Source organism: Gopherus flavomarginatus, chromosome 17, assembly GCF_025201925.1.
Source record: "Gopherus flavomarginatus isolate rGopFla2 chromosome 17, rGopFla2.mat.asm, whole genome shotgun sequence".
Lineage (NCBI taxonomy): Eukaryota > Metazoa > Chordata > Testudines > Testudinidae > Gopherus > Gopherus flavomarginatus.
In genome coordinates, this window is record NC_066633.1 from 16669143 (window position 1) to 16696706 (window position 27564).

General features: G+C 44.5%; 1 protein-coding gene across 1 annotated transcript in view; it reads right to left on the reverse strand.

Moving 5' to 3' along the window:
* Positions 1 to 27564, reverse strand: part of PAPPA (pappalysin 1) — a 217316-nt gene that overhangs the window by 101243 nt on the left and 88509 nt on the right. Inside the window, exons 7-9 of the mRNA XM_050926896.1 lie at positions 27012 to 27519; positions 8763 to 8891; positions 7068 to 7159 (exon numbers count right to left, since the gene is read on the reverse strand). Of these exons, the coding sequence (XP_050782853.1) occupies positions 7068 to 7159; positions 8763 to 8891; positions 27012 to 27519 (729 nt within the window). The remainder of the gene's footprint in view (positions 1 to 7067; positions 7160 to 8762; positions 8892 to 27011; positions 27520 to 27564) is intronic.

Consider the following 27564-nt stretch of genomic DNA (forward strand, 5'->3'; position numbering starts at 1 on the left):
GGGAGATGCTAGAGCTTTAATCTAGTGAAACTGATTAAGTTTGGGACACATCAGGAAGCAGACAGGCAGGATACAGACTTATCAGTGATGGGCAGCCTTCCACATTGTGGGGAAAAAATAAGATCTACCCAATTCACGGCACAGAGCACATCCTCAAATGAGGCCTTTAATGTCCAAGCAGAATGGTCAAAGTGCTGGGGACAGACACCCAGTGCAGCTTCCTGTTTTCAGCTCAGAATACAGTGATTGGCACCAGAATAGTCTTCTTTTGTACATTAACTATGATTTTTTTAAAAGTTCGGACAAAAAAGAAGTATTTTTAAGCTCAGCTGTTTATTTAGGGACAGTTCCAACTACAACAAGCCTCATGCCTCATAGCTATTCCTCCCCAAAAAAAAAAAAAAGGGACAAAAATGCGCACACATTGTCTCAGAGTAACAGATTCTTGGAACAGAGTGGGCATTAAATCTTAACCCCTAAAGGTCTGTTTGACCCTCTCCCGGAGGTGCAGGGAGATGGCAGTCGGCATACAGGTCTTCCCAATCACCAGAGGAAACCTTCAGACCTATTAAGGCCAAGTCACAGTCTCTCCAAAATCAGTGGGGAAAAAACAAACATAACCCATTGCCTTCCATAAAGCCAGGACTGGACCCACTAGTTAATAATCTGCACTAGATTATTTAATCTACTACATTTAATCTGCAGATCTGGCTAAAGAACTCGCATTAACAGACGAGCAAGTATTTGTCCAGAGGCTCCTGTATCAAAACAAGAAGTGGTTCCACTGGCTACCCTTTGAAGGTGGGCACTGGAGGCCAGATTCTGCACCGTTCAAATCAATGGGAGTTTTACCATTGATTTCAGTGGGAGCAGGATCAAGCCATCAGGGAGGAGAGATAGCATGGCCTGAAATCCAGGATGTCCGTCATCTCTCCCATTCATTTTGACCAAACTGGGGATAGTTAAATTTCTTCTGTCAATACAAAGTCTTGGATGAATTTTCCTTTCTGTAGGTTTTAACTGAAGAGAGGAGAACTCATTGACTAGGATGCATGGAAACTGCACTGAATAAAGTCACATCTCAGTAACTTGTGACATTTTTCATCAGTAAAATAAAATGGGTAGATAGACATTCTTGGAAATGAAGTAAATGTGGATGTCACACTTTATTGGGGAATATTCAGAGGCTTGGAGGAACGTGACCATCATCTTGGAGTGTCTTCTGAACTGAGAGGGCAAACACAAGGCATGTGTAGTATTACCCTTTCATCATTCAGCTACTTTCCATAAACTCAGCCTGCCATCCCTGGGCTTCTCCTTTGACCAAGGTGACTAGGATCTTCAGTACGATTTAGCGGCCTGAGCTCAACATAGTAACTATGTAATTCATCTGTATGTCACAGACTGCAGATAACATTACAACTCACCTGCAGTGAGTGGGACTAAAATTGTGATACTTCACCTCCAAAAACACAAACGTCTGTCATTGGAGCGAGAAGAGATTTTCCATAGCTAGCCAGCAGTAGTAAGCTGTTTACCTTTTTTGTAAACCAACTACCCACATACTCCTGAGTTCTAATCCTGCTTCCACCTCTAACTCTCTATATGCTTGGGCAAGTCATTGAAACTTTTTGTGCCTCTATCCACCCATGGAAATGGAGCTGATGATACACCATTACTTCAGAGAGGACCAGTGCTGATTCATTAACTGGTTTTTAGAGATCACACTGAAAAGCTAGTTGGGTTTCCGGTGGAAGTAGGTGATAGCCACAGGGGAAGGAGATTTTTGAACATAAACAAAGTTATCAGTGTGGACCTTACAGAAGCTTGCCTGTTTGCTTTAGAGGCAGGGAAGAAAACTCTGAGGAAATCTGAGGCATTATTCACAAAGAAAGTCAAACCACTGGTCTGCATGCTAAAAACTGCCCTGTTGATGACAGCCCCTGAAAATGGACACTGGTATTATTGCTAACTTGCCAAATGAGTAATTACACATCTTGGACCGTGCAGCCACATGCTCCCAAGGACTGGAGGAACTGCTGAGCTCCACATCATTTGCTGGAAGCTGAATATTGGGGTTTGTGTGAATTTTGGCCGAATAGCTTCAGTTAGCAAATTCATTTCCATTTACTATGAGGTTCTACTACAGACCCACATTAGTTTGTTAGCAGCAATATTAATTCCCCAAGGTACCTGGTCCACATTTCGGCTCTTATACAGCCTGATTCAGTGAGGTATTGAGCACATCCTGGAAGGGGCTGAGTGCCTCCACTCCATTGGTGCACTCAGCCCCTGGCTGGATTTGTAAAGACCTTTTTACTGTTCTCCAAAGAAAAAAAAGCACCATTAGCTGCTGTACAGGGATGTGGAGTCAGCTGTCAAAACCACATGTTCCTGTGCAGAAGTGCGTGTGTGGGTGGTGGTGGGGAGGGTGGGTGCTCAGTCTGCTCTAAAAGCATGCCCACAATGAATATGGATGGTCATCCATCAATTTATTTTAAGCATATTACTTCTCTGTCAAAAAAAAAAAAAGACATAAAATTAGGTTTGTGTCACTCACTTAACATTGCATTTTCCCTAGAGGATCATGCTCCAAATAGCGATAGCAAGCTCATGAATTTTAATTAGTTCCCTGAATGCATTGCAGTCTCCAGACAATGGGACCGGGGAGAATGCTACACCTAATGCATGGAAAATTGGCGAGGTAAAGGACGGATCTTCCACAAAAGGGAAGTTTCCAACTGGAAGGAGAGGCTTTTCCAAATAGGGAAAGACAGACCAGCGCGACAGAGGTAGAACGATGAAGTTGGTGCCAAAGCATACGCTGAAAAGCAGTGGTATTAAAGCGACATCAACTTAAAAAACATACGTCTTTCTCTGAACGTTTTTCACCTACTGCTGTGCCAAGCAGCCCCGAAAATGACTAACTGAAAGAGCTTGGAGCCAAAAATCATCCTCTTTGTTTTCCTGGCGTTTGTTTCCTTTTTGGCATTTGACAGCACGAGGCCCTGATCCAGCAAACGCGTAATGAGGATTTCAATGGGACTGATCATGTGCTTCAAGTTACGGTCACACTTCAAAGCTTTGCTGGCCTTGGTGCGCAATCAGTTTCCCAACTTGTTTACGTGGGCCTTTCTCACCATGATGTGAGGGGGAAGTTAAGTAATAAATAAGAATAATAGGAAATGTAATTGTAATAACCCACAATTGCCAGGCAGACTCAGGGGTAGCTGCAGGACCTGAAACTCCTTTAAAGACATTTTTAAACTTGTCTTTCAGCCTTTACTATGCTCCTGTCATAATATCTTCTCACAGGTTTCTTTGATATGTTTTGGTGCCTTTTCCAATATGCCCTTCTCCTGCTTCAGAATGGTAGGAGAATGTGTGTCCCACCACTGCAGGCCTTTACTCGTGCAAGTAAGGAGCAGTTGGATAAGTAAAGTTTTATTAAAAGATGCACATGGAGACTCTCATCTTCAGGCAATTGGTTTGAACCTGGCTCTGGTCCACAGTGATCCCAAATCACTTCCATGCCATGAAGCCTCACTGTCAATGGGAAACGAATGAGGGATCTCCATACAGCAACAGGATGTGTGTGTGTGTGAGAGAGAGGGACAATGGGCAAAGCTCTGATTTTCTTTTCTCCTGCAGTATGTTATTAACAGGAGAGGTGAAACTTTCATCCAGAGACCAAATTCCAAACTCCGTGGGGAAAGAACAAGGGCTCAAAGAGCAAAAATCCACTGGTGGATGTGGGCATCGAGAATAAACTAGGGGATGGAGAAGGGCTAATGACATTGCAGTATCCCATTTAAAAGGAAGCACTGCCAGATGCTTTAATTAATTAATTAATTAATTCCATTGCCGCTCTTAAGTTTGGTGTGAGAACATCTTGCAAGAACTAAATGCCATTAATCTTATCTGTTTTCTTTTCTCGGCTTTGTGTTCTGAGAAGGCCAGGGCAGCCTGACAGTAAAGACCACACAGCTTTCTCCCCCGCCTCTCTCCTTGGTTCACCCCATCCCTCCCATGGCAAAGCAGATTGATCACAGCCTTATCTGATTATAAGGGGGAGGATGAGGGAAAACAAACAAACAAAAAAGAGCAGCAGAGGCCTAACTGAGTTATAGGCACCAATGCAAAGCGTCCTGAGAGCTGCCGTGTCCCATGTACACAAAACAAAGTGAACCTGTCAGAGACAAAAATAAAAGGCTCTGATGGCAGGAGATACAGACGGAAAGCAGCAGATTTAAGCTTGCTAGTATTTGCTTGCTTAATTGCATTTCTGCTCTAGCAAACAAGGTGAGGAGAGTCGTCTCTCTGGAGGTGCGAATGTGCGGCTTGTTAAACCTCCTGTCATGGAGACCTCAGAGCACCTTTTAATTCTGATATCAGCGTCCACTAGCTCCACTCAAGATAGCATGTTAAAAATAGCAGTGTGAATGCTGTGGCCTGGGCAGTGGCTCAGGCTAGCTGTCCTTGTCTAAGCCCTCTCAACCCCGAGTCCAAGCTTGGGTGGCTAGCCTTATGTGCTGCCCATGGCACAATGCCCACACTTCTGTTTTAGCATGCTGTAGTATCTTGAGCAGAGCTAGCCTGAGTCTGTCTTGAGAGGCATGCACCCAGTTGCAGTGTAGACAATAACTGTAGAGCCTAATTCAGCAAAGAATTTAAGCATGTGCCTACATTCCTTTAAAGGCTTTGGTAAGCAGGGGTTGTTTGCTTCACCGGTGCTAAACAGAGCTAAATATTATCACAGTAATGTCCATATAAAAGTAGTCCAATGTGAAAAGATTATTTATTATTCTACAGAGCCACAACATGTGCTAGTCTCGTAAGATTACAGATCAAATGCACATGTTTCTCTGCCTCTTTTCCATTCCTCAAGCCATGGGCCCAATCATTCAGTCATTTCTCAAGCAAAACACCAGACTGAAGTGGAAGAAGAGTTTTGCTTGACTACAGCTGGCAGGATCTGGTTTGATGTTATCAGGCTTTCAAGAAGGGGGCTTCGTGCTTCCTTTTTGGTTATGCATTTTTATTATATGTAAGATTTGTTTTAAAAAATAACCCCTTCCCCTGCCCCAATGGTTTAATGGTTTCTAATAAGATAATGTCTTATTTTGTGTTAAAATATGTCTGTCTGGCTGAAAGACCAGTATTGTCTCTGTCTAGAAACTCATCATTGGTAATCCAGAGTCTATGGAAGCCAATTGGTGTCTTTCCGTAGATTTTAGTGACGACGAATCAGGCTCTTACGGAATCCACATACTAATGATTTCACCAACAACTGGGTTCGGTTTTGAATTTTTTCTAAAACTAGCACCTGTGCAAAACACCAGCTTTAACTCTGCACCTGCCTATGAAAAAGGAACAGCTTTACGTCTGCTCTGAAAACTAACTCCATTTTCGCAAAAAACTCAAAAAAAACCCACCCTAAAACACCGAAAACTCATAGAAGCAAGACTGAAATATACGTCAAGCTGCAAAAATGGGACCTGCATTGTATTTAGTTTGATTTTTTGTCCACAGTGTGAGAGGACAGGATTTTTTCACACTCACGTGTAGCTCTACTATGATTCCTTGCGATGAGCCACGTGACCGGTATAAAATAAATAAATAGAAAAACCCAAAACTTTGTTGGAACTAAACACAAACCAAACTTTTTCGGAGCTCCTTTAACCTGTCCATAACTGTAAGCATGTGATGTGCTTAAAGTTAGGCATGTGCCCAAGCATCGCTGAATCAGTGCATTGGATCCTCGGGTGTAGGTTGCTATATCGAAATCTTAAGTAGGTTAGATAGACTATGGTTAGGTAGATTGCTCTCTCAGTCCGTCCAGACAGGACCAGCTATGGAACTGAAGAACATCACCTGAGCACACCCGTTGTCTTGTGGTCTGCAGCCTGATTCTGCAGATTCAGGAAGTTTGGATAGGTCAAAATAGTATCCAAGCCAAACGCTCACCGAGGCTCATCCCTGGCCTAGGTTGTAACATGATTTTTTTAACAGGTTTTTGGAGCTATGCTCTGGCTCTGCTTCAGCTCCAGGCAAAAACCTGTGGCTCCACTGCTCTGGAGCTGCTCCAAGCTCCAGCTCCGGGCTCCGCTCCAAAGCCCTGTTTCTTAACACAGTGCTGTAGGGGCACGTCTACACACACTGCGCTGGAGCGGTGCAGCTGCGTCACTGCAGTGTATCTGGTGAAGATGCTCTATGCTGATGGGAGAAAGCTCTCCCGGCTGTCGGCATAATAAAACCACCTCTGTAAGTAGTGGCAGCTATGTGGCGGGAGCTCTCAGGCAGACATAAGCATCAGTGTGGACAGCGCTATATGGGGGTAACTTATGTCACTTGGAGCAGGGGGTATTCACCCCCCTGAGTGATGTAGAGCAGACCAAGCCTTACACAGAAGCTGCAGTGTAGATGGGCCCTCACTTGCCCTTCCCTGCCCCCTCTTCTCCTCCTCAAGGATTTAATAAATATGTTAAGCTCACAACTGCAACTCTGCAGTCCCCAGAGAGCTGGAACATCTTCTGGCTATTGTGTTTACATTTCCTGCTAATCAGGGCAAACCAGGCTTGCAAACAAAATCTGATTAAGTAGTTTTCACCTCTGAAAAAAGGGGATTAGCTGGACCTTTGATCCTCGGATATTGATTTGCATCTCAAAGCAGGTGTGACCTCAGCTGGGGCTGCTTCAGTTCCAAGTCCCTTCCCCTGACACTCTTTCCTCTGTTTATCAGAAGGGATCAGTTCATATCCTCTCATCCAGCCTGATCCAAAGCCTACTGCAGAGGTGGAAAGCCACCCAATGACTTCAATAGGTTTGGGATCGGGCCCTAACACAGCCGAAAGCCAAGCCAGTTACAAAACCACCAGAATTAATTTCCCATCCAAAGGACTAGAAACAGGGAAAGGACACACCTGTCAATCCCACAAATCCCACCTTTTCCCTTGCCTCTAGGGCAACCCATCGATAGGTCACTGAGGTTGCTGTTTCTTTTTCACTTGCACCACGCACAGAGGCGCTGCCCACCCTGGGCGGAAGGGGCTCCAGACCAGACTTACCAAGGCAATTAAAGGATAGCTCCTGCTGACAAAAGAGGGAGCAGCCATCGCCATTGATCTTATTCATGTCATCACATTCTTCCCCCAGATCTCTGCAGGCAGGAGACAAAATGAGGGATCAGATGGAAAACAGCTGCATTTCTCAGACCTCTCTCAGTTTCTGTCTCAGAACCTGGAGATGCTTAATTCAGTGCTGTATGCCCTCAAAACACCTGTTCTCTCTCCTCCATCCCCCAGCTTTTACAATTCTAGGGTACAGGGTTTCCCCTCATGTTTCCTCAGAGGTAGGTGGCACTATTGTTTCCGGGCTAGGACATGAGCACTTTCCTTTATGGTTGCTGATGATGACTCAGCAAGTGGGGGAAAGACAGCAGCTGTGGAATCAGAGGACAGCCTGGAATGGCAGGAATTCTGGAAGCTCTTCATGCTCTGTCTGAAAGGGCCGGATTGTGGCTCCAGCAATGTGCCCACACGGGGGAATAAGGAGGTGCAAGTGCCTTCCATGTGCTCAGATTGCAGGTAGCAGCATGGGATGGAGAGCACTTGGCAGACAGTGGATGGAATCCTGGCTCTGCTCCCACAACCCACCAGCCAGTGCCATTAAACCAGCACAGAGAGGGAAGCAACTTGAATCACAAAAAGAATTGGCATGACTGAGACTCTCCCCCCCACAAACCCACAGGAGCAAGTGTGGCAATGAAGAACCAGACTGTGACACAGTCTGGTTCCTGATCTGTGCTACCCCTTATTCAAGCCGTGTGGCAAAGCCACAACTGATGTCTAAAAAATTGGCAGTGTAACCGTATGAGAAATAGTACACAAAGTACAACTGATATCTCTTTCTTTCTCCTCCCAGCTGCTCCAGATGTATCAATGGTTTGGTTTTTTCAATTTGAATGCATTGCCTTTAGGGGCCGATATTGCAAACGCTTGCTGCCAGGCCTAGTGCTTGATACCATAAGTAGTCCCATTGTTTTGACAGGAAGCTCTGCTTCCCATGAACAGTGTTTGCAGGACTGGACTTGTGGTTGTTGTTAATACTGCCATTAATTAATTACATTTTATTAAAGCACCTGGAGACTTTTGAGCAGGTCCCACTCACGCTATAAATTCAATACAGTAAAAATAAATTGCAATTGTTGATAATTATTTTTATTATTAGTGGCCTGTCGATCAGCAGGGGAGAAGAGGGAGGAGTTGATTGAGAACCTACAATGACTAACACTCTCCCTTGGAGCCCAAATCTGTCACCTCCAAATGCATCCCAGCTCCTGCGGCCTTCAGAGCAACCTCACACTGAAGTTGCCCTGGAAACCTGGCCTCCCATGTGCTAGCTGTCCATCAACTGCCAGCCCACCTGGGACTTCTCACTTAATGACAGCACCGAAGATGCTGTGAACATTTCTTTTTTTGTCAGCAATTAACACTATGAAATATCTATCTATCTATCTATAAAGGTGTCAGGACAGCAGGACCTAACTAAGTTCCAATTAAATGTTATCATCTTGGTAATAATCAGAGATCTGGGTCCTTGTCTCTTTATCTCTGAGAGTCAGCCCAGGCTATGGAGACATCAGGTGATCAAAGACAAAAGCTGTAATTATTATGTAGGAGAGGCAGTAATTTCCTCCTAACCCCAATCTCTGGATCAATGGAGGCAGCACTGCTGTATCTATTTGCTTACTCCACACTTACTTTTGGATAATCCCATCTCCACAGTATCCACTTCCATGAGTATATAGAGTCATGGGGGAGGGTTCACTCTCCTCTGTCCCAGAAATAACAGCGACCTGGTACGTATACACAACGCTCTCACTCAACTCCCTACAACACAAGAGAGGAAACAGTAGGTGAGCAGCACAATACAGTCAGTAATACAGGTCAGAGACGGGGCTGCTGAAAAGGGGCTGGGCTTCTCAGAAAACGTCCTTAATTCGATCAGGCTCCTAGAACATTCCTGAGTCACTTGAATGGGATTACACGGGACTAGTGTTCAGCAAAGTACCCTCCTTTTTGTGAGAGTAATCTGTGCCCACATTCTTCCACGTTCAATTCAAAAGCATGCAGAAATCTGAGTAGCGGCAGCTCTTAACTACAGTGTTTGACTGCAGGTACAAATCTGAAAGTGAAATAGCCTGCTCCCCAGTTTTGGCCCTACAACTGATTTAATGGGTACAAAAACGTGGGTGCATTTTGCGGCTGTAAATGATGAAGGATAATTTTTCCTGTGCTCTGCTAACCAAGCAAGGAGCTAAATTCTTCACAAAGATCATTTGTGAGCTAACAGTTCAGACAGCTGTAATAACGGCAGTCACTTCAGCCAAGTGAATGTGCCACTCTCTGTGAGCTTGGACCTCCCACAAAAAGGTTCACGCACGTTCTGCTCTTGGGCACACACGCAATTCCTACTGATAGCTGAATGCACGTGCCTCTGAGAGCAGAGCACAGCCTGTGTGTATGTGTATCATCTCTGTGTGCGCACATCCGCATGGGCAAACAAACTGAAAACACATCCAGCAAAGGAAAATTTGGCTAGACTAGAATTTCCATAGGAAAAGAATGATTTACAAAGTTCATGTTTGTTAAACTATGGGATGAGAAATTGGTCCTAGAGTGTCATGGCAGAGGGACTGGCTCTACATTAAGCATGGGGTGAGGATTATGTTTATGAGTTAATATGCTGCAGAGGACTGGGTGTGCCTAGAAGACTGGAAAGGAAATTTCATAGGGAGGAAGGACTGAGTATGCGCAATTACGTGGTCAAGGGCTGAATGCAAGAGTTAATACAGGGAGAGTGTTATGTGTATGTCAGGGAAGAATGACGGCTGGGTTAGTTTGTCCCAGTGTGATTTGGCTTAATCCAGCCACTAGTTATAAAATGAGGTGGGAGAGTTTTCCCACTGCAATCTGCTACCCACATGTGGAAAATGATCTGACAACAGATGGCTCCCATCAGAGCAAGTGATTCTTACAGTCTAGCTTCAGGGATGGAGGCAGAAAGGACATTTCTCTACTGAAACGCCTCCTGGACCTCTTCGCTAACTGTGGAGGACTAGGAAATACAGAACCACTCCTCAGGCACAGAAAGATTAAGTAGTTTGCCTAAAGTCACAAAGGAATATGGAGGCTAAGCCAGGAACTGAGCTAGTGCCCAGAACTGTGCCTTAACCACAAAACCAATCTTCTTCCCTATTTCCATCATTCTGGCTCTTTCAGAAGGTGCTTCTGTGCATACTACTGCTAGCAAACTTAAGAAGCCCCCCTACCATAATAATCCACCACAGAGAAGAAAATTCAGTCTGTCAGATACCTCTCTGGTCAAAGGCAGATTTAGCACTTCCAGCTAAAGCAAGGTTAGATCAGTGACACACAGAGGATGGGAAATGGGAGAGTGGGCAGTTCCAAGAGACTCTTCCAATTGGATACAACAGGCAGATGCTGGATATAGATGTTCCTGACATGGAGCAACACCTGGGCTACAAACTCTAAGACTATGTCTACACTATGGAGCCTGTATAGCCCCTTAATGTAGATGCACCATACACCAAGAGGAGGAGTATTTCTGCCAGCATAAGAATACCACCTCCATGAATGACATTAGCTATGTTGACAGAAGCCCTCTTCTGTGGCATAGCTGCATCTACACTGGTTTTTTTTGTTGGCATGACAATGTTGATGGAGTATGTTTTTTCACTCCCTGACTGACATTGCTATGCCGATATAAGTTTTTAAGTGTAGATCTGGCATTTTAAACTCACATGACTCAGGGCTTGCAGCACGAACCATGTCAAATACTTTGCAATTGATGGCAAATCTCCTACTCAGTTTGGCTTACCAAGAGTGGCATTTCAGAACCTCCCACTTGGGACTTAAGTTACATTAACTCATCCATTGCTGTTTGTCACAATTCATGTGTGGTTAATGCTTTGGCATTCTTTTGGAGTGCCAAACTTGGAGAGAAACATGAGTGTTTTAAAGTGGATATGCATAGTAATATGCAAAGCCATGGTGATAAGTACAGTGTACACACAGAAGAACAGATAGATTAACAAAAGCATTTTCTTCCATGTATCAGGCACATTAAGGAGCACTCAAGTGGATATTAGGGTTTGTGTATCTGGAGTTGTCAACAAGACAAGCTTTTGGGGGGCATTGATATAAGCAAGATTTTGACCACTTATTTTTTCCATCTGCCTTCCCACCGATCCGATGGGACAGTAATAACAATAATGCACTCTTTCCACTCCTCTGTCCGTCGGTTCTGATGCATGGCTGTTTCACATGATGGTACTTAAGGAATTGAGGCTGAAGAGCATCTTTAATGTTAAGGATGCGAGCAACTGCTCTTTCAAATTTATACCTATGGTCTTTTAATGATCTTTTCCAGAACTGAGTAAAGGGTATTGATCGCTCTGGCTTCCGCTCAGGGGGAGGCACTATTACTGAAAAGCATTGACTCAACTCCTCTGTTTAGAGGAGGAATTAGAATACACCATGTGAAATACCACAAGGACTGCTTTTCCTCCCTCCAGCAGCAAAGGAGATATTTGGAGACTGAGATATAGAGGTCTTCTATTTCTTTTTCTCTTTCTATTGGGGAGGGTAGGCACTTGAGGGTTTTTTTTTTTCACTTTGTCTCTCAGAAGTGACCTTGTTAGACAAGTTCCCTGTGTTCGTTTCAGCCAGAGTGTTCCTATAACATTCAAAGGGCCCCATGATGCCACCGGGATGGTCGGGCGGAGCTCTCTACCCACGTAGTGGTGACATAAATAGGAGTCTACCAAATTCACAGTCCATTTAGGTCAATTTCACAGTCATAGGATTTTATAAATTGTAAATGTCACGATTTCAGCAATTTGAATCTGAAATTTCATGGTGTTGTAATTGTAGGGGTCCTGACCCAAAAAGGAATTGTGGGCTGATCGCAAGATTATTGTAGGGGCGGGTTGTAGCACCGCTACCCTTACTTCTGCACTGCTGCCCACAGAGCTGGGCAGCTGGAGAGCGGTGGCTGCTGGCCGGGAGCCCAGCTTTGAAGGCAGAGCTGCCACCAGCAGCAGCGCAGAAATAAGGATGGCCTGGTGTCGTATTGCCACCCTTACTTCTGTGCAGGTGCTGGCGGGGTGCTGCCTTCAGAGCTGGGTGCCCAGCCAACAGCCGCCGCTCTCCGACCACCCAGCTCTGAAGGCAGCACAGAAGTAAGAGTGGCAGTACTGTGACCACCCTAAAATAACCCTGGGACCCCCCTCTGCAACTCCCTTTTGGGTCAGGATCCCCAGTTTGAGAAATGCTGGTCTCCCTGTGAAATCTGTATAGTATAGGGTACAAGCACACAAAAGACCAGAATTCACAGGGGAAGACCAGATTTCATGGCCCATGATGTTTTCAATGGCTGTGAATTTGGTAGAGCCCTGGACATGAGGGATTGTGGGTTTTTGAGTTGCAGCGCACACTCCTCTGAATGCTTGCAGATGTGCAGGAGCTAGGATTGCACCCTAGGCATGCCTGGGTAAGTCCCTATTAGGGTAGTCGGCACCTTTGGCCAAACTAGCTGCCTCTCCTACTCTGCAAGGGAAATCAGCTCCATTCTAGATGTCTCCTGTTTGGTTATACTGGGGGAAAGCAGCTCCCTGCACCCTCTCTTCCCACTGCAAGGGCCAATGTGTTTTTAGTAACAAAAGTGATAGATAGATAAATTTTTAATTATAAAGTTCCCCCTTTGTCATGAAATTGAAAATCTTCTTAGAGACCATCCCAGCTTCTGCCCCTAGAGAGCATGGAGTTCCATAAAAGTAATGAATGCTGCAAGGAAGGCTAGCCAGGTGCTCCTATCATGTAAGGAGAAGGTGGAGAGCCACTGCACTCAAATGTCTTGAGTACTTGCAGCTAAATTGCGGCTGCTTCTAGCAAGGGTGCGTGGGAGGGGTGAAGGAAAGCTCTGTAGCCTCAACACCTTAAGTGTTCCCAAGAAGGCTCAGCCATTATTTGCTCCTAAATGGGGACTTGATTCACCAAAAGTTTGGGTCCTGCTCCCCCAAAGACTTTGTTCTCTGAACAGACTCTCTCTTTCAGCCCTCCTCTCACCCCAGAACCAACCCTTCCTTCCACATGTCCCAGCTGGAGCCTTACTTTCCTCCAGCACCTTTGCCCTTGGTCTTCTTTCTTAGTGATGAAGCCTAGCCCAGAAAAGCAAGAAGCCAGCTGGCAGTGACCAGCTGTGGCCTTGACTTTCTCTGGCTGCTACATCTTAGACCAGCTGCTCTAGGGTGGGCCAACCATGGTCACAAAGCCTGAATCCTGAGGAGATGAAGGTTCTCCACAGACAAAGCTGCCCAGTATTTTGCCATTTTGATTAGCTCTACTGTGTGGCTGTCCTGTATAATGAAAACCTGAGTTCAGGCAAGAAACCCCTTTCCCGCCATTTTGAAATTCCTGCCAAGTTCATATTTGTTATGCCCATCTCCTGCTTTGGTCCATGGTCCTAAAGTCCCCACAATGCATGTTACACGAGTGAGTTAGCCATGTTCAGGCTGAAACAAGATGGGGGTGGGGATCTCAGTCCAGCTCCTAGTGGTCCAAGTGCCACAAGAATTATCACAACTGGCCACGGGAGGCCTGATCCTGACTGACTGAAACCAATGGCAGTTTTCCCCATTGGCTTCCATGGGAGTAGGTGTCTGATCACAAATTGGAATGGAGATAGGGTGAGATTTAATGGGAGTTAGGTGCCTAGATACCTCTAAAAATCTGACCCATAGAGACTAAATTCCTCCTTTCCTTGAGGTATGTTGGCAGGAGAACTTAGATAAGCCTGCACTGCTCCTCTTGATTAACGTGATTGTTATTCATTAGCTATACTACAGTAATGGCTCCAACTGGGATGCAGGGACCATTGTGCAAGGCACAGTGCAGACCCACAGGGAGAGACAGTCCCTCTCTCAAGGAGTTTACCATCTAAATAGGCAAGACAGACAAGGTAATGGGAGGGAAAACAGAGGCACAGGTAGAAGTGCTCTGCCCAAGTTCATATGCTATTTCAAACTCATATTTAGGCACCAAAATAAAAGGCCTTATTTAAGTTAATGGGAGCTGAGGGAGCTCTGTAGCTCAGAGATGATGTTCCATAAGATTGGTCCTGAGCTCAGGTCAAGAAACGAGGTTCAATAAAGTAGTAGAGAATCAACTATCTCTTTTTCTGTGGTCAAGCATGCTCCTGGATTACTGAGAGCTGTCCCATCCTTTCTGCTTGAAGCTAGGGTCATTAGACTTTACTTCCACTGCAAGAAGAAGAGCACCTAGGAAGAGTCACTGTGGCTTTTCATGCTCCCATAGCCTATGGTGCTTACAAAAGCTCTTCCTATAATAGATGGCCCCGGGGAGAGGGTCACTTTAGGACATATTGATCACACCTGTTATTGACTGTACAAATAGAGTTGTTTTCCTCTCTTCTGTAAGCTCTCTCTCTCTCTCTCTCGCTCTCTTTTAAATAAAAGTGGTATGAGAGGCATGGGAGAAGACAATGAAGAGAATTCCTGTCTGATTCTGAAGCTGGGAGGGGGGTGATGGAATTGTGTAAACAAAAGAAGGACGTCAAAAATCTCGAGTTCTTGCACTTGTCTATTATTTCAGCTGCCGTCAGATCTTTCGCTGTTTGGATAAGCCAAGCGACATGGCAGATGCAAGGGCCTCAAAACAAGCCTCCCGCCTGTCTCCTTGCCACAAAGTTGATTTAGATGAAACGAACACCAAGGAGGCTCCTGCTGAGATTCTTCTCTCTCTATGGAAGATAGGCTTGGCCCTAACGGGAGGATTGGGCTTATGCGCCATCCTCTGACTTTTACTGTTCACCAGGGAGAGCAAAACAAGTTAGTGGCAGGATTAAATAAACCTGACAGGCCCCTGGCTGTGCTCCCTGTGGAGCAAAGATTGTAGATGACTGGACGGATTTTACCCTGTCCCTCTGCCTGAAATTCAAATTAAACCTGAACGGACTAAGAGTTTCACAGAGTGGCAAGGATGAACACTGGCTCCGTTTGGGCTCAGATTCACCCAGGAGTAGCCTTATTATTTATGAATTATTATTAATAAAATTATTATTACAGTAGCACCTAGAGGCCCCAGCATAGATCAGGGCCCATTCGTGCTGGGTGCTGAACAGACACATAGCAAAAAACAGCCCCTGCCTTGAAGAGTTTATAACTGAAATAGACAAGAGACACAAAGGTTAGGTTGGGAAATAGAGGCACAGAGATGTGAGGTGACATGCCCAAGGTCCTAGAGCAGCTCAGTGGCAAAACAAGGCATAGAATCCTGTCTTCTGAGTCCCAACTAAGTGCCCTATCCACTAGACCACATTGCCTCTCCTGTCCTCAACCTATAATCTGCAGCATGCATTTGCTATGGAGCAGACAGGTCTCCCTAGTAATTACCCGAGGGATTATGGGGTGCTGTGTTCCACAGAAAGCCAGTTTGGAAGTGAGAATAGGGAGCAGGAAGGAGAAGTGAAGGGGTACAAACTGCTTCCCCACCCTAAAAGCACTAAGTACTGGGGGCAGCTGAAACATGTAAGGCATCTTTCATCGTCACTCCCAGAATGAACCAGCCTGGGGAGCAGAACAGTCACACATCTCTGCCTGAGGTCTTGCGGGAACTCAGGAGGGATACACAGGCCACACAGTGCCCTCAATACAGCAAACATATGTTGGTTGGAGAGGGTCCCAGAGTCCATGAGTCTTGGAAGAGCAGTGGGAGGACAACTAAGGGTTGTTTGCAACCTGATCATCAGCTGATGTTTATAAACCATTCATGAACATGGGCAGATGTTTGCAAATGCAAAAGTACCCAACTGCACCGGCACTGAATCTAAGTCCTGCCAAGCCCTACTAGCTACCTCATCTCCTACCAGCTTGCACAACGTGTGAGGTTTGTGCATCAGAGACAGTTATTTGTGCAGAACCATATGCCGCTTCTGAAATTTAGGCAGTTGTCATTTCAAAAAAAGAAGTCCTCACTCATTCCATTCCCCCGCCTGATCGAAATTCTTAGCCACCTGGAAGGAACAGTGCAGAGAAACGAAGCCTCCCCTAACAAACTGCCTGAGTAACTTGGACCGTTTGGACTTGGAAATGTTATATCCTTACCAGTTATACCTTCCAAAGAGTGTGTTTCAATCTCCCCTTCCAAGGTCACACTTACACAAGCAGAGTTTGATTTGGCTAACACCTCACCCCAGACCCCACACAAGTGGATGTATAAACAAACTGTCTCACCTGGATTTTTGTCTGATCTGATAGACATTAATTAGTCTAATTGATTTGCCTTTTATTCTGTTCCTGGGTGCCTTGTTCTGAACTCCAACAATTAAAGTTTGGATCCAGATCCTCAGCTGGCATAAAGTATCATAACTCCATTGAAATCAACAGCATTCTGTTCATCTCCACCACCTATGGATCTGGCCATTGGATTCTAACATGTTTGCCCATTTGACATGGACAGTGGTTTTCCATGCAGTATATAAGAGATGCACATGTCCTGCTCATCAACTCAGCAGTTGGTATTAACCATAGCCGGGGGAAATAACAAGAATGTCTCAAGTTTTCATCTCAACTGAGTACTTTATGTAGCACCTTTTGTATTACCAAGTGGTTCTAGCAACCTTGAGTCTGACCTTTCCATTGACTTCAACAGAAACTAGACCAGGCCCTCAGCCAACTTTCTTTTCTAACTCTGTCTTGGCAAGCTAGTTCTAGTACCTCATCAATGTCAACATCTTACCCACTTCCACAATGCTAGGGAGCCTCCATGTCTCATCTACGATGTCACAGATATCAACGATAAAGCAATGATCAAATCAATTAGAAACAGGTGTTTGCACATAACATGCTTTTGTATACCATTGGAAACAATGACACCCGTGAATACAAGAATAAAGATAGACAGCTATGGTACAATTTCTACTGTCAGTTACACTGGCATAAATCTGGAGTAACTCCACTTATTTCAGTAACTTTACTCCAGATTTACACTGGTGTAACAAAAAAAAAAGAGCATGAGCCAACGAGTTCAATTTCCAACCTAGGTTAAAAGGTCCATTCTACGCTTGGTGCTCAGATCAGCACATAGGTTCCTATAATAGGTAACTGGTGCTGTTCTGAGTGGTCAAAACGCAGTAATGCGCACGTTAATATAGCAACCTAACTCTGAAAGTTGAGCCCCACGTACATAGCTAGCAGATAACTTGGACATTAAACCACTGAAACTTGTCCTTTAAATAGACCATTTTCTTCCTTCATGCAAACACATGAGGTTTTAAAGTAGCAAACATATATATGCAACTGATTAACTCCAGCAGACTTTGATATAATCGTACAAGTATTTGCCCTGGTACCAATTTAAAACACAGTAGCAAATTTAATAAAAAACAAAGTTTGCAGCCAAGGTCACCAAGGTATTTCTTGTTTGTTTTTATAAACAAACTTTTTAACACTGATGGACAATTTTTAAGTTTATTGGTTAAACAAAATAAGATTTTTTCTTTAGAAGACGACTAGCTCCTTCTGAAGCTTCTTAATAGGATCGGGTTACAAATTCCAGGATAAAGTAACTGTTAGAGGTCCGAAGTCTTTAAGATGGGAGTTTGTGCCCGAGAGGCAGTTTTATGGAAGTATATAGGTTAAGGGGTTCAACACCAGTTGGTTATTAAAGAAGCTGGGGGTTGAGGGCAGGAATCTGTTTTGTTCATTTCCTGAGCACGGTTTCAGGTGATGTTCACTTAAGGTATGAGAGCTTCTCAATTAGAACAGTTCCCTGTGAAGTTCTGTCTCAGCAATTTCAGAGAGAGGGGTTTGTTAGGAGTTGACCCAGCACCGGTCTGGAAGCTAAAATGTATCAGGATGGATCTTCAGTTGGTATAAACCAGCTGGGGATCTGGCAAATAATCAGCTACCCAACTACAGTGTGTCAGTTTGAGATGAGAGCAAACCAAGTTGGAGGCAGGTTGGAGCTTGGAAGGGCCATCATCAGCAAGTCACTGCTGAACCTTAGCTTTGATCTATAATTTTGAGATATTAAGGCCAAGATAGGTGGCCAGTATTCAGGGACGGCTCTAGACAATTTGCTGCCCCAAGCAGGGTGGCATGCTGTGGGGGGCACTCTGCCGGTTGCCGGGAGGGCAGCAGGCGGCTCCGGTGGACCTCCCGCAGGCGTGCCTGTGGAGGGTCGCTGGTCCCACGGCTTTGGTGGACACGCCTGCGGGAGGTCCACCGGAGCCGCCTGCTGCCCTCCTGACGACTGGCAGAGTGCCCCCCACAGCATGCCACCCCAAGCATGCGCTTGGCGCGCTGGGGCCTGGAGCCGCCCCTGCCAGCATTTTATTACTCACCCCTTTAATGATGTTGACATTTCTTTCCCTTGCGCAAAGCATTCCACTGATTAGACTGCTACCAGTGTTTTAACTTGATTTTGACAACTACACTACCTAGGAAATGCCTGATTCAGACCCTATTTTTTAAATTGAAAAAGGTTCTTGGCAGAAATGATGGGGACCCTGTGAGTGGTCCGTATACTCTCCCAGGCAGGACTCAGCATATAGATGGTTCAGCTGCAGATTGGTTTTGAAGTTCAATTGGTTTTAAGATCAGTCCTGCACTACTGAGCATGTCCCTGGGAGGAAGGTCCCTCCAGGGTTGAGCAAGGTAGAGTCTTTGAATCCAGACGTGACCTCTAGGATTTCCTTTCAGCAATCCTGAGCCAAGGCCTCATTTTCAGAATTTAATACTCTAATGTTTCTGTGTAATCCTGAAGAGATGCAAAATACTCAGCGTGAGGAAACCGAGCCATGCAAGCGGATACTCTAGGGGACTGATCCAAAGGGGAGACTGTCTATTAATTTTCAGTGGGTTTTGGATCAAGACCTGGGTGCACATAGAGCTTTTGAGATTCCTCTTTTCTCAGCTAAACCACCTCTTTGCTCTTCTGAACTTCTCTTCTTCTTAGGAGAGTTGCACCAAAAAATCACAGAGTCCTGAGCCTCTCCTTGGAGGAGGATACTGCTTCCTAATAGCATATGTGGGTGCTTTCATGCGTACAATGTATCTCTGCTTGTTGTCGGTTGTGCAGGGAGATGATGTGTCTATTCCAAAGGAATATTCTTTCACAATTTCCTCTGTAGGGGCTCTGTGCCTTGCCTTAATCCACTTCAAATTATGACAAGTCCTATTAGGAGATCATTTGTGGTTATTTAATGGTTTAATAACCAGATGGAACCTATTTCCACTGGTCTCTCTCTACCCAGCTAAAGTCCCATCATGAACTAACTTCTTCTATTGTCATTAAATTTGCAACTGGACATACTTAAAAACAAGCACTGTGAACCAGTGATCCAGTTAATTGTATTTCATTTCAGAGGCCAAGATTCTCAGTAATGACTAATGATTTTGGATGCCCAGCTTGAGATACCCTAAAGAGGCCTTATTTTCAAAAGTGCTGAGCACTATCTCCCTGATAACCAAGCCCCTATTAGATGTCTCAGGTAGCTCCCCACCCCCTCAAAAACAAAATAAAACAAACAAACAAACAAACAAACAAAAACCCTGAGTAGTCACTTTTAAAAACCTTGGCCACAATGAACAGGCTCAAGCCTGAGAGGTTAATTTTGCTAAGGGTATCATAGGACCCTCTCTTTGTTCAGAATATGTGTAAGCCATTATATGCCTAAAAGGGTTTTCTGTAGTGTCCGTTGGTGTCCTATCCAAATGTGGTACTAAGGGCAGAGCATATTGCAATGCCAATCTGGCTCTGTTTTCAAATCCCATTTGATTTGACTCCGAGTTCCAACTTTAACAGAACATAGGAATGTCCATACTGGGTCAGATCAATGGCCCATCTAGCCCAGTATCCTGTCTTCTAACAATGGCCAATGCCAGAGACTTCAGAGGGAATGAACAAAACAGGGCAATTTATCAAGTGATTCATCCCCTGTTGTTCAGTCTCAGATTCTGGCAGTCAAAGATTTAGGACTATCCAGATCTTGGGTTTCCATCCCTGACCATCTTGGCTAACAGCCATTGATGGACCTATCCTCCATGAACGTATCTCATTTTGGTATTTTAATACCACACAAAAGATATTAAAGATATAAAACTAAATGCCCAGCAACTGATCAGGCCAATAGTTACAAAAGTAATAGAGAAAACTGGATTAGCTGATGCTGCTGATAAAAATGCAGGTAACATATTTCTGCCTCTCTTGTGGTATTCAAGGCTCAGTCCAAGTTTTACAAAGGAGTTATTTTTAAGTTGTTGCATAACACATGCCTGTCCAATATTTCTTGCCTCAGTCAAGCAAAGAAAATGCATTTGTTATTCCTGGGAGATTCCTGGGGCTTCTTGCCTTATTTAGAAGCCCAAATAATAGGTACATAAAAAGGGAAACATTAGCGAACAGTAATTATCCATGAGTAATGTACAGCCTAATTCACCGCAGCTCTGAGATTGTTTCACCTGCAATAAATTATTTTGCCTAGTGGGAAAGGTCCCATTTAACCTTCATATCATCTTGCAGCTAAAAACCCTGTTGCTAGGTTGCTAGTTCAAATGCAACCATGGCTGGTAGTGACTGAAATTTGTCATCAACTAATGCTTGCTTGGTGGCCAACAATGCTTGAGTTGGTGGTATCAGTTCATGTTCTAATGGATATCTGTCCACAACTCAATAGTGGGCCACGTTCTTGGCCCCGCTATATGGCTCTGGCAAGGCATAGGGCTACAAATCCATCTTAACGTGCCTCTTGCAGATTTTCTTTGCATAATGGCAACTCTCCATCACCGCTCCCAGCCCCTGGAGAAGCGAGTATCTCTAGGCAGAAAATAATCATAATGAGAATGCTTCTGCATTCTACCTGTTCTCTTTGGCTGGAACCACCCATGAGGCACAGACAGCTATGAACAACTCTGAAGCTCCTCTAAGGTGAGGTTTACACCAGAGCTGGAGGTGTAATTCCCAGCTGAGGCCGATGTGCTCGTGCTAGCGCTGCTTGAGCTAGCATGTTAAAAATAGCCGATCAGGCTAGCCACCGAGTACATTCCCATACAAGGTCCTAGGTATGTATCCAGGCAGCTAGCCTGAACTGCTGCAGGTGCCATCGTAACTACACTGCTATTTTTGGTGCGCTAGCACATGTATTTCTACCCAGGCTGGGAATTACACTTCCTAGTTGCAGTGTAGACATACCCTAAGTTGAATCTGGGGCCAAAAAATGGTCTCAGCCCCATGTCAGCACCAGAGTGCTGCTAAGGCATAAACCCACCTTTGCTCTCCCATTCCTGATCTGACATCAAATGCAGATCAGCCAGCACAGAAAATCTGGAACTGTGTGTTTTGTGAAGTGCCACATGTAGCTATGGTGTTACATAAGTAACCACAACAGCTAATAATCACAATCCATCACCAGAGCTGGTGCTAATTGGCACCTTTGTGCATATTTAACAGAAAAAAACTGCCTGCGGAATGAAGAATGAATGTGTCCTCTTGCTTCTCCAGGTCAGGACTAGAACATTTTGGCAGGGGGTGGTACAAGGGAGGCTCGCAATGCCTGTTCTGTAGGGGGCAGGAGCAGATTTCATTCTCGTGCAAAAATAACCTGGTGTTTTTAAACCAGTAGAAAAGAAAAGAAAAGAAAAGAAAAGAAAAGAAAAGAAAAGAAAAGAAAAGAATGTGGCTGCCAGCTGCCAGATCTGATCAGCTAAATGGAGCTGTATAATCCCTACCAACAGCAGCAATATTAGCCTCTAACATTTGATTGTTGCTCTTTGAAGCAAGGACCTGGTTTACTTCTCCTGTAAAGTACCTAGCACACTGTTGGAAGTTGTAAATAATAGCAACATACACTTTAGCTGTAAGTACCGTTGCACATGTGAAGGAAACGCTCTGAAAGGAATGTTAAGGAGAATAGTAGAAAGGAAAAAAAAAAGTGGATTTTCTCTTTTTGGTTTCTCTCTGCCAGGCACTTGGTGTGCTGCGTGTGGGTGAGCAATGGTAGGTATTCATACCTGGCATGTGGGAACAGAATTAGTCATCCTCCCTGCCCAGTTTAAGATGTATGTCAGAGGTGTGGGGGTGAGAAAAGAATTCCCCCCAGGGCCTGGTGGCAGTGATCTTGAAGAGACCTTCAAGCCAGAGTACTTTGTCTTGGACTAGCCGTCACATTCATGCTGGAGAGGAATCTGGAGCTGCCCTTGTCTCGTACACTTTCAAGAATTCTGTGACACCTCTGGAAGCAAACTTAAACCAGCCTCCAAATCTCAGAAGTTTTACTAACAATTTGTACAGTTCCCCATGCCTCACCTCAGGCTTCTTAGCAAGAATACACAAGCAACGGATGGGATTCAGGAGTCCAGGTTTGTCAATTGCAATTTGAACCAACAACCTCTCTCTTGCTCAAGTCATCTGCATGCTGTCTTCTGAGTAGTTGTGTCATACCCCTTTTCCCGCCTCACATTATTTTCAACTGCATCACTGGCTAATGGCCTGATCCAAAGCCCATTGACCATTGACTTCAATGAGCTTTGGATAGGGCCGTAATTGCTGAAGTCCTTACTCAGTAATTGGCTTTACTGAAACTTTCGCTTGAGGACTGAATGACAACTGACAAAGGGAGATTCCAAGACTTGGCCAAAAGAGAAAAAGCTTCAAGTACATTTGGTCAGACTCTAGGTGGTTAACAGTCTCCAGCTTGCCACAAAATGTAACACTAGACCCACAATACAAATGATTTCTCCATCCAAAAAAGAAGGCAGGATACAAAGTAAGGTTATGATGAAGCTTGGGGGTCTGATTCTCTCCTTTGCGTCACTTCAGTTCTACACCAGTAAATCCCCTCTGAAGACAATGGAGTTCCACCAGTGTCAAACTGATATAATACAGTGAAGAATTAAGAGGGTTTTTGCTATCACATACAAATCACGCTATGTCTACACGGCCTCTTACCATTTAAAGTGAATAACAGGAGCCAAAGCCCGCGTGCACCTTCTCCCCATCCTGGACACTCCTGCATAGCCAGCTACAAGTGTTACATTTGTATCTAAACCCTAACAGACTGATAAAAAAATTAAACATGTTTCATGAACGACCTGCCATGTAGCTAAGAATATAGCTAAACTCTCTGTACTGCAACATGAATGGTTGGCTCAGTACCAGTTTAAATCACTGCCACATACAGACATAAAGGCAGGAGCCCAGGTTTCTAGGGACACTGTGAAATCCCTGTTGTATCCCCTGTGCACTCATGTTCCTATTTTATTGTGGGATCTTTGGTGAGGGTCTGAGTTTCTTCCCCATGGAGCCAAGTGCCACTGACTTCAATGGGAGTTACTCATGCCCCGTGGCGAGAGGACAGAGATCCCAGGATTTTAGTGTGTAATGGAATTCATAGGAATAATACAACCCAGCTGTGGACTCTTCAGCTACAGCTCCGTCTCTCCAGAGTTCCAGCACACACTGTACAGCTATAATACAAATGAGAACTTTGAACAGACCACCTCTGTCTGTGCAGAGGCTCTTTGTAGGCTGCCCACTGCCACCAATGCACATGGAGAGCTGACTCTCTGATGGCTTCTCTTCTCCGTTTGTTCCTGAAAAAAAGGCCGCACTCATGAAAAGGGGGAGATCAGTAGAGACTGCTGGGGCTATGAAACAGGACAAGTCTTTTGTGAATGACAGCTACCCATTTTCTCAACACCTTGGAGAAAGCTTCCCGTCCCAGGCTCTCTCTACTTAATAAACTCTCCCTAAAAATTCAAGGGCTTTTGCTCCAGAACAAATGCTGAGATACTGATTCCATGGCAGCTTTAACTGGGTCACAGTACCCGGCGACAGCAAGGTTCAAAAGGTTTTGTGTTAACTGGTTTGACCATCCCTAATTATTTCTAGTGATCAGCCCGAATGAAAACCCCAGAACTGAACCCCCAGGAGTATTGGGGAACTTTGCAGGCCAGACCCCTCTCTACTTATTCCTACAGCTGGGAAGAACTCAGCATTTTCACGCAGCAGCTGGTTTGACTATTTTATTTATTTATTTCCCCCCTATTTTTTGGTTTATAGTCGGTTCATAGCTGATGAGTTTCACTTTGTTTAATGGATTCAAGCAAACCTGGATGTTCGAAGTCAGCTGAAGCTATTGAGATTTGCCCGGTTCCTCTATAATCTGCAGGGATGAAGAGGATATTCAGATCTCAGCCCCATCTTTTTGAAAGGTTCCCTGATCTCAGCCTGCTTGCACCGAGAGCTGGGATTCTAATTCAACTTGAGAGCCAGCAGGGTTGGGATGGGTCTGTGTTCCTTAATAAAAGGCTTGCATTACTCTTGCTATTTTCTTTCTCCTGTAAGAGCACCTAATGCTGACAAGGCAAGAGCTATCCATTAAGACTGTCTCCCCTTTCAGCTCAGGGAGATGTTCTCTCCACCAGCAGGAAGAGGGTAGGAGAAATTAATTTTCCTTTCATCACTGCCACACCTGGGGAAAAGATCTTGTTGAGAGATAACAGAACAAGCAAATATTTTCTTTAGGAAGAAAATAGAAAACAGAGACCAAGGTCAGAGGAGGCAGGGGAAGAGACATGCAACTTCCTCCACAATATTTATATATATATATGTGTGGATGCCACGCTAGTCAATATGGAAACATGCAAAAACAATGAAGAGGAGTAATGGGCCTGGGGTTTACAGAGAGACAGATGGGCTGCGCTGTCAGCTGGTAGCAGGATGCTGAGTTTCACTTATACAGAGTCAAACACGCAGGCAGAAGAGAACCTGGGCTGAGAGATATTTCAAAGTGATATTTTATGTACATGTTTACATAGGGACATATTCTAGCTTCTCTTTCACAGTGTCTTGGTGAGGGACCACCTGCAGCCTTCTCCTTTCTGCCTGGTGAGTAAAAAACACTCAGCACAGGCTGATGATGGAAAGCTTATCCTGTTTCAGTCTAGCTCTTAACTGAGGCTACAAAGGATTCTGCCATACGTCAGAAGAAAGAACCAATCCGAGGCTGCACTTACACAATCTACCGAGGGATCTATTTGGCCCTCACCACTGTAGTACCTGAGCTATTACCCACAGCCCACTCAGGAGATAGGGCAGTGCTCTTGTCCCCATGTTACAGAGAGGGAGTTGAGGCACAAAGAGCCCACGGCAAAAGGCTCTAAGTGACATAAAAGCCTAAGTCCCATTTTCAAAAGAGACTCGTGAACTTAGGAGCCTAAGATACATTGACTTTCAGTGCACTTAGGAGTCTGAGTCGCTTTTAAAAATAGGACTTAGGCTCCTAAGTGTCTTAGATACTTTTGAAAGTTTTGTCCCTCATGATTTGTCCAAGGCCACGAAAGAACCTGGAGCAGAGCTGGGAGTTGAACTTCGGTGTCCTGAATCCCCACACAGTGCCCTAATCACAAGGCAATCCTTCTTCTCTCAAATCCAGGTAAGAGGACTATCAGACAAAGGTCTGAAAAATATTCAGAACAAAGTTTGATAGAACAGTGCTTAGAATTCAAAGGCTTTTTTTCCCCCACATTTCATTGTGAACTCAGAATTGGGCCCATTTCATGGAATTTGTGCTAAGGAATGCAGATGTTTCAAGCAAAATCAATCCTTTTTTCCAACAAGAAAGGGACAGTTCTCAGGCAAAGAGGCATTTGCAACAAATTAACATATTTCCAATAGGTCAATAACCTTATTTACTGTAAGTGCCAGCAACTACTGCAATTTAAAGCACCAGCCCAGGAAAATACTTTAGCGCATGCTTAACTATAAGCAACTGAGGAGTCCCAATGATGTACATTTTTTGGTTTTAATAATTAACCTGGATTCTCATGCGCTCAGAGACAATTTGCATTCTCTCAGTTGTACAACTGGGCTGCCAGAGTGGCAGTATCTTGTAATTATTGGATTGTTAATTATTCTGTTTTATTATATTTGGAAACTCTTTAAGAAGCTGTGGTCTTCCTTGCTATTAGATAGTAGTAGTAAGATTATCTTCTTTTTTAATTAGCATGTGGTTTCCTTAGCAGCTTTGTTCCTTTTATCTGATGTTAATTTTCAAAAAGGCTTCATTGTGTTGCTACAGGTGAGTGAGTAATTACTAAAGAATATTTTTATTAAACAGTTTTGCTTTTTTCTGTCTGTGAACAGAGCATGAATTACTTTGAAGTTATTACACTATTTTTTTTTTTACTTTTGTTTAAGTTCTGCATAGTTTAAGTTCTGATTGGCCTCATAAAAGTCACATGGCAATGTTTATGTTCCCTGATTGGATAAGCATAACTCTTCTAATCAGGCTTTAGGCTAAAACCCACTGTGAAATTCACTTATGTACAGAGAACTTGCAAAAAGCACATGTTTCATGTAAGTCCCATTCAAGTCTGCAAACATTTGTGCTAACAAAACTCAACTTCAGAAAGTGATTATAAGAGGGATGAAAATGTAGCTGAAATAAATTCATTAAAAATGTAAATAAATATATGCACTTCCTTCTCTCCCACCCGCCTGCCACCCTCAGCTTTGGATATTCCCAATCAGAGCACTCCAAATGATTCCCCACCACAACACACATATTTCTTAGAAAATATATTCTTCTGAGTGTCACCATGCTAGTCCCAAAACTCTCTCTTGGGTTCTCTCACAAAGTTCAGAACTTGGATAAGTTTGGTAGTCTGTGTGGTAAAAAAAGATCCGAACTTCTTGTGTCTGCAAATCTAGGCTGGAAAGCCCATGAGGTCAGGCCGTCTCATGTGATTTTGGGACTTCCAGTTCCAGACATATACCCTGAGAGTGGCCCCTCTTGTGGAGAGTCAGCCTTTCTAAGTATTTCAGAACTCTGCCATTCCAGTGTAATTTTATGGGGAGAGACGTTTCCAAAACAATTTGTCCATCCTTTGGACTAGAGATACTTACGTGTCCATGAATCTCCTGCTGAGGTTTGAGATCACAAATGGAGAACCAGTCTGGAAGGGAGGGTCCCGGAGCACTTTGTACTGGATGGGTCTACAGTCTGCACACAGCAAGCTCCGTGGGATGGAGCTCAGCATAGCCGCATCAATCTCCAGGTGCTCATCTAGGGTGTAGATCTGAATGCCGTACACTTCCTCGCCCACCTGTTTGGCATTCAGCTTGATGGTCAGAGGAATATCGCAGAAGACATTCTGGGGCCCCAGAGAGATGTTCTTCCCGCTGATGGTTAGAAGCCTGATGTCATTCACTGCTCCACTGGAGTCCCAATCCGTGGAGACAAATGTCACCCAGACCGTAAGGGATTCTGGGATCAAGGGATAGCGGAACTCCAGCTCCAGATAGCAGCCCTGGGGCTCGGGACAGACTGGCGGTACCGTGTGCTGGTGGACTCCTGAATTGGGAGACCAAGTCCTGACACTGGGTTTACAAGGTTGCTCTACATCAGGGTGACCTGAAGGAAAGGCAGAAGCAAAGAAGAGAGAGAAAGGATATTAGA